Source organism: Anthonomus grandis, chromosome 17 (genome assembly GCF_022605725.1).
Source record: "Anthonomus grandis grandis chromosome 17, icAntGran1.3, whole genome shotgun sequence".
NCBI lineage: Eukaryota > Metazoa > Arthropoda > Insecta > Coleoptera > Curculionidae > Anthonomus > Anthonomus grandis.
The window spans coordinates 13,464,660-13,472,609 of record NC_065562.1 but is presented as its reverse complement, the minus strand read 5'-3'; the positions used below and the strand labels follow the sequence as shown (position 1 = coordinate 13,472,609).

Genomic DNA, 7,950 nt, shown 5'->3' with positions numbered 1-7,950 from the left:
CATGCCGTCAGCTGATTATTGTCAAATATTTTTAAAATCTATTTTGCCGCTATCTACCTTAGATTAAATTGTTCTATTAAAAACTGTTTTTCTACAATTTTCAATGAAATGTGACACATAATATTATCATTGACTGACAAAAAATGCCCGATACTGATATTGTTGCAACTGAACGGTGCGGTTCTACCGGGGAAATTGTGTCATATGTAAGAAGTAAGTTAAAAACCACTTAAACACACTCCCTTTAGCACTAACTACTAAAAAAATCCTTCAGGGCGAAACAATGTCATCCAAGTAAAGCCCCCTAAAAGGTTCCTGCATAACTTTAAAGGGATCACCCAGTTTTTCAAAGAAATAATTCTACCCTATGGCTATCCGGAGTCTGTAAGTGATGACTACTTGGAGTATCAAATATGGGATACTTTTCAAGCGTTTTGCAGTACTATAATTGGGGCATTTAAAACCAGGGCCGTTTTAAAGGGGGTTGGAGTGGGTGACAGCACCGCCAATGCTGCATCTGCTGCCATAACATGGATTTTAAAAGATGGAATTGGAATGTTTGGCAGGATATTATTTACTTGGTGGAAAGGGTGAAGTTGTTTAACTTTTGTTAACTTATTATGACTTCATTTTACTTATTCTAGAAGTGGTCTTGATTGTGATTGTAAAAAATGGCGCTTCTTTGCAGACATCCTAAACGATTTGGCAATGTTTGTTGAACTCTGCCTACCATTTTACACATCTGTGTCAATGCAAGTCTTGTGTATAACTTCTACTATGTATGCTATTGTAAGTGCTACTAGAAAGATGAAATTAGACATTTTAAATTATAATTTGTTTAGGTTGGGGTAACTGGAGGAGCCACTAGGGCTTCCATTACTCATCACCAAGCGATAAAGGACAACATGGCTGAAATATCTGCAAAAGATGGCAGTCAGGAGACTATTGTCAATTTAATTGGCAGTTTTGGAAGTATATTCTTGCTAAATTATTTCACTTCATCAAAGTAATATTAAACTGATAATTTATTATTGAAAGTAAGTAGGTATACAAATTAATTTTAGGGCAGAATGGATTCTTATTCTATTATTGATGATACTCCATTTGTACACTAATTTTTTGGCAGTAAAATCACTGGTTTTTAAGACTTTTAACAAGGAAAGACTTGCTTTGGTTTTAAAAGCTTATTTTACTATTGGAACAGTCATGAATCCTTTCAAAATAAATGTCAAAGAGTCTGCCTTAGTTGGATGTGGTTTTAAAGGTATTTTTTTATTTATTAAAAATTTGTCAAGGCTTGACTTCATTGCTCTATTGCTTGCAGTAAAAAGAATGTGTGGATTTGATATAGTACTGGGCGATTCCTTAAAAAATGCCCTAACTATATACAGTGCGACGGATCTAAAACAGCTCCAAACAGTTTATGGAGACAAAAAGTATTTTCTGTTTGTTAATGGGAAGAAAAGGAGGATTTATGTATGTTTGGAAAAAGGCGAAACTACTGAAGATGTAATTGCGGCTTATTTTCATGCTGTTTGTCTGGGACTGGCCACTAGTATTTATAATAACATTCCATTGGTAAGTGTAACAATAAATTCTTCTTCACCAAAAGAATTTGGCATTGTGGGAAAGATTTAAGAAGAAAGGAAACATTTACTAAGGAATAACTTTCCTGTAGCATAATCTTGAAGTACTATGAATATACAGAATGTACTAAGGTCAGGTGGGGTAAGTGTGTACACAAATTATAATATAATAACTTTCGCCAAAACACCTGCGAAATCTATGAAAAAAGTAGCATATATCGCCACTAATCTAAAACATTAAATTGTCATAGATGTCATGTATTTTAACGTACATAGCGTGCTTTTTAAATTCGGAAGGCATTTTTTGCAATATTAAATAATTTGAGTGCTATAGATTAATCCACTAGTAGAAAATTTTATAAAGAACCGGCTGCTCAATATGCGCACAAACTCATTTTTCAACACAAAATCGATAGAAAATCCGGTGGCAGAGAGAAAAGACGACCGCAATATATTTTCTCTCGCTTCTTATTAAAGAAACCGCAAGAACAAAGCAGCCGCCGTACTTCGTTTCTTTGTACCTGCCGGGGATTTAAAGCCTATGACGTAGCCTGAAGGCCTACTCAGTGTCGTCTCGTACGGGAAGTGAGTTAATCGTGTTATAAGGCATTTAAAATCTGTTGTGTGTTTTTTTTGAAAGTATAATAGTGAAATAGACTATAGTTTTTTTTAGTTAGACTATCCGATTTTTATTGTAAAAGGTAAGTAAAATTGGTTTAAATCATTCAATTGTCCAATAATTTAAAAAAATAAATGAAAATTAATTACTGTTACAAATTATAATATTTAAAATATACTTTGATTTTAAGTGACAAAATAATAGGTATTTAACTTGTAGGTATATATGTACAGCCTAGAATGTGCATGTGTATATTAATTTTTTTACTTTCTATTTTTTTTAGATGTCACCTAAGAAAGTAGGCAAACAAGGACAAATAATTCACAGCCAAGGGAGAGAGATTATTTCTAATGTGGCAGCTTTTATGAAAAAAGAAGCAGAGCAAGGAATTACTATTCCTTTGAAAAATGTTAGGTAAGTGAACAATATAAATTCATATTTTATTGTAGGATGTTTTCAAATCTTAATTTTTATTGTATTGATAACTTACAATAATAGTATATAATTATTTTAGACAACGTACGTTAGCTGCCACTCGAGTATCTCAGTCAACTTACAGAAGAGTGGTCCAAGAGTCAGAAGATATAGAAAATATACCTTCCTGTTTCTTTACCAGTCCAAGGAAAAAAAGGTTAAGAAAATCTCAGAAGATTGGTAACATTACTTTGACCCAAATTAAAGATATAAAACAAATAGTGTATGATTTCTACATAGTTGAAAAAAGAAGACCTACTCTAAAATGTAAGTACAGTATATTTCAGTCAGTTGTAAAACCCAAGTAATTTACTTACCCTACATTGCAATATAACACCAGAATACTTTATTATTTAGTCAAAAGTGGCACCGGTTAAGTATTTTTTTGGGTTTGACATAAAATAACCATATGGAGTATATTTATTTATTTACATTTTTAAATATAAACTTATTATGTTATGTTATTTTCTTTCCAGTAAAATTTTTTAGTTATTTCTATATAAAGTAATACCAAAAATAATATTAAAATGTAATACGCAGAAATGATACTCTTAGTTCGTTGATTGGATAAGCGGTTACTTATACTTTTCAGTCCCAGTTCCCTACCCATATTTTCACCTATAATATTTAGTCAACCTTTTACCATTATCAATATTGATATTTTGATAATTAATACCACACTGACAACTTTATACGATTATTTTAAAATCTTTTATTCTTCTTTTTTTAGGATCAAAAAGCGGAGACTATCATGATGACATGAACCATCAACTTCATGAAATGGGCCGAAAATCAGTTAATTCCAAATTTACTGCCTAATTTCGTCCTAGTATTAGACAATGCAGCTTATCACAATGTGTCTGCAGTCAAGAATGTTACATCTGGAAGTAAAAAGCAGGAAATAGTTGACTGGATCAAGGAACGTAATTTTACATTTGATGCAAAACTCACCACGACAGAGTTATATGAAACAGTATCTGAAAATAAAAAAAAGTATCCTGTAAAAACCAAGTTGGACAACCTAATGGAAAAACATGGACACATTGTGTGACGTTTGCCTCCATACCACGAATTTTACATCTGGAAGTAAAAAGCAGGAAATAGTTGACTGGCTCAAGGAACGTAATTTTACATTTAATGCAAAACTCACCACGACAGAGTTATATGAAATAGCGTCTGAAAATAAAAAAAAGTATCCTGTAAAAACCAAGTTGGACGACCTAATGGAAAAGCATGAACACATTGTGTTACGTTTGCCTCCATACCACGGAGGCCTTAGGCCTTTTCCATTAGGTCGTGTATTACCACCCAGAGCTTAATCCGATAGAAAAAATGTGAGCAACTGTTAAGAATTGGGTGGCAAGCAGAAATTCCACTTTTAAATTGGCGGATGTCGAAACTTTGACAAGGCAGAAATTTGCGGAAATTTCGAATGATGAGTGGATAAATGTTTGCAACCATGTAGACAACATAGAAAAACAATATTTTGAAAGTCATCACTTTTTTGATGAAGCATTGGATTCTTTAAAATTTACAGTAAATACAGGCTCATCTGATGAAGAGATCGAATGGTTTTTTTAAACTTATACTGTAACTTTAAGCTTATACCAATTTGTTTCTTTACACAAGTCGTTTAAAATACCTAATCCTTAAAAAAAATGCGAAAAAAGAATAATTTTCAGCTACCTATTTGAAGTCCGGTTTTAAAAATAATTAGCGAACTGCATCCTCCTGTAAGTAAAACTATTTTATTAGATTTTTTAAAGGCACATCACAATGCTAAAGAATATAATTTTAATTTACCTACATTTTTTTAAACGAATCTCGGATGCATTCTTAGTTGGTATTTCAACTAAATCAAACGCACTTATAATATCGTTAGCTATACCTACTAAAAATCTAGTGCTATTTAAACTTTAGTACAAATAAATATTAATAATTTCAACAAGTGTGCCGCCTCCACTGTCTTCAGACCTCGACATAGTCATCTGACCCGATCGAAAGAATAACGAGATGCGCGGATTTTGCCGCCTGTTGATGTCACCGGTTCTTTATAAACTTTTCTAACTACTTAACTTATCATCCGACGATCACAATACCATTTTCTATAAGTATTAGTTTTGACAGAGATTAGAGGTATGTATTATTGTATATCTATTCTAATTTTTAGTTTTTTTACTACTAACCTAAATATTTTGTTTACTAAACAGTTGCCCCATGGAAAAAGAACATATTGGGGCAATTGTGTAGTGATTAAGGCGGGCAAGTGTGTAGCATACTACACACCTACCCCTTTCCTACGATTAGCAAAATTCATTATTAATTACCTATGTTTTTTCCTTATTTTCAGGCAAACATGGTTAGAAACTATAAACGAACTTCAAGTAGAAAAACTTCATACACTATAGATACATTAGAAAGGGCTTTAAATGAAATTGAGAGAGGTTTGATAACTCAATACGGCGCGCACAAAAAATATAACATTCCACAAATGACCCTGAGCTATCATCGAAGAGGTTATCGAGGTGTAAAGAGCTTAACGATGGGAATAAGTACAGCGATTTCCAGCGAACAAGAAGAAAAGCTTGCTCAATGTTTAATAATAATGGAAAAATGGGGATAGGGACTAACTTGACGAGATGTATTCAATATTGTTGAAAAGTATGTCATTCTAAATAAACTTAAAACGCCATTTAAAGCAGGCCGGCCAGGTAAAGATTGGTTTATAAGTTTTTCGAAGCGCCACAATTTATCCATTAAAAAACCCCAATCAGTGGAGTTTGCTAGAAGGAAATGCTTAGATCCATTCGTAATTAATGGCTACTTTGATATTTTAAAAACACAGTTGGATTCCCTAAATTTGCACGACAAACCACGGCAAATATGGATCTTGATGAAATCAATTTTTGTCTAGATCCAAGCAAGACAAAAATAGTAGGCAGAAGAGGAGCTCCATCTTCTAGAACAACTGCAGGCAGTGGAAGGCAAAATATTTCGGTCTTAATGGCAGTGCAGATGGGTTTAAGGCGTATAATAGTTTTCAAGGCAAAAAATATGTGGCAGGAATGGGTTGCTCCATGTGATGAAGAATTCCCTGGAGTAACGTATGCCACAACAGCAAACGGATGGATGGAATCCGATATATTTCTACAATATTTTTAAAAAAAGTTTGTTAGAATCCTTTGGCCTAGAAAGACCAGTCTTGTTGATATATGACGGTCACGCGTCCCACGTGGATGAAAGATTAATTAGAGCAGCCAGGGAGAATGGGGTGATCATTCTTAAATTACCACCCCATTCATCCCATATTCTACAACCGCTTGACCTCAGTGTTTTTAAGTCTTTAAAAGTTAGATGGGAGTATGACTTGATCAACTGGCAGAAGCATAATGAGGGAAGACAAATTCCAAAGAAAAAAATTAGCTCTTTAGTTTGTAAAATATGGAAAGAAACAAACCACGAAATTATATCTAATGGTTTTAAGAAAGCAGGTATTTTTCCATTTAATGCATGTGTTGTTGACAAGGAAAAGTACGATCCATTATTTTACAAGAGATGGGAGCAACATCAAGGGGTACGAAGATTTCCTGATGAGTCGATGGATATATTGCAACCAGGACCCTCAAATCTAGGTCAAAAGGACAATAGTGCTATTGCCAATAATTTGAGATAACATTCCCTAAATATTAACGGAGAAGATACAAATCATCCTCATTTGTCAAGGGCAAGCAGGGCTACCAGAACAGCGATACTCTTTTGAAGACTAACGCACCCGAAAAAGTAAAGAAAAGAAAAGTGTGTTCTGGAGCCGAAGTTATAACTTCTGAGGAAGTTATGCGTCGCTTGATCGAAAAGGATTCGACTGTTTTAAAACAAAAATCAAAATCAAATAAAAATCGGCGCAAAAAATTTAAACCAAATTCCATGAATAAAGAAGAGGACATAAGTGATTATATTCCAAGAGAGTGATGATGATATAATAGAGGAAGAGATGAGAAACGCGGAAGCAGTTGATGCATGTATGGAGCAAATCAGTAAGCCTTCTACAGATATACAAGAAGATGACTGGGTGCTAGTCTGCCTTTTAGGGAAAAAATATTTTGTCGGACAAGTGATCTCTCATAATAAAGAGGATGAAGAATTGGAAATAAAATTTACCAAAAAAGTGCTAACTTTAGACCCTTTGGCTTCTTCAACATTCACATAGAAAGATCCCGAAGAATGTGCTGAAGTTAGCAGAAGCGACATTATAAGGTCTCTCCCAAATCCCGTTTTAACCGGTCGGCGAGGTTTCATAAAATTTGATGTAAATTTTTCTGCATATAATATCCAATAATTCATGTTTATATACTTGTTTAAGTGATTTACATTTAGTTATAATCAATGCATAGAATATTCTGTTTTCATTTTGTGTTTATAAATAAAAAATATTCACCTACATGTCATTTTGTGCCAAGTCTTAGTATTTTAAAACAATCGCAATATAGGTAAGTTTTACACATTTGCCCCATATTCTTCTTAAAGTAGGCATATAGAGGATACCAGTCGTCTACACACTTGCCCCAAAATAGAGAGGAAGTGTGTAGTATAGACTTTGTTTTAAAAAGAAATTATAGTTTATTCTAAAAATGAAAAGTAGGCGTTAGAATTGCCGTAATATATTAAGCAAACACGAAAGATTTTTTTAATAAAACGAGAAATTTGTGTTTGATTCTGCTTTATTTTTTATTAATAAATAAACCTAAACTTTCGCAACTTTACCAAACATTTACCCCACTTCACCTTATATCTATATAGAATAAAACATTTTTAAAGTAAAAAGACTAAAATTAGAAAATTATTCCTGGAAGATTAAATGAAAGTAGAAAACCCTTCTAGGAAATCTATTCCAAAAGACAACTTCACCATCCTACCCCAATCACGAGGCTTTATACTTACATGAAATCCTTTGAAAAATTCAACAATTTTAAGAATATTACTCCAAATCTTCTCATAGATTTTAATGAGTTTGTTAGACAGGAACATTCCATGTTCTTTACAGCTCTAAGGATTAACGGTAAGTCAAACTGTTGGGGGAAGTTTTAACTTTTAAAAAATATCTGTTTATAGGGTGGAGATTAGATTCACACTGTCTTCAAACAAGTGAGTACAGGATAGACTGGAAACATGAATCGACAAGTAAAAAGGCCCTGTAACATTTTGGTTTTATTTTTCATATGCAGTTTTGTATAAATTAAACAGGTTTTATTACAATGTCGATTTTTTTTTTGG

At 33.1% G+C, this 7,950-nt stretch overlaps 1 protein-coding gene across 1 annotated transcript; it reads left to right on the top strand.

The window, feature by feature from the left end:
* The first annotated feature begins 4 nt into the window (after positions 1-4).
* On the top strand, positions 5-7,932 carry LOC126746039 (RUS family member 1). The gene is made up of 8 exons (XM_050454121.1): positions 5-213; positions 275-590; positions 645-789; positions 843-1,006; positions 1,065-1,264; positions 1,325-1,578; positions 7,558-7,735; positions 7,789-7,932. Exons 1-8 carry the CDS (start codon positions 144-146, stop codon positions 7,872-7,874), a joined length of 1,413 nt encoding a protein of 470 aa, XP_050310078.1. The 5' UTR covers positions 5-143; the 3' UTR covers positions 7,875-7,932.
* Positions 7,933-7,950: the final 18 nt, after the last annotated feature.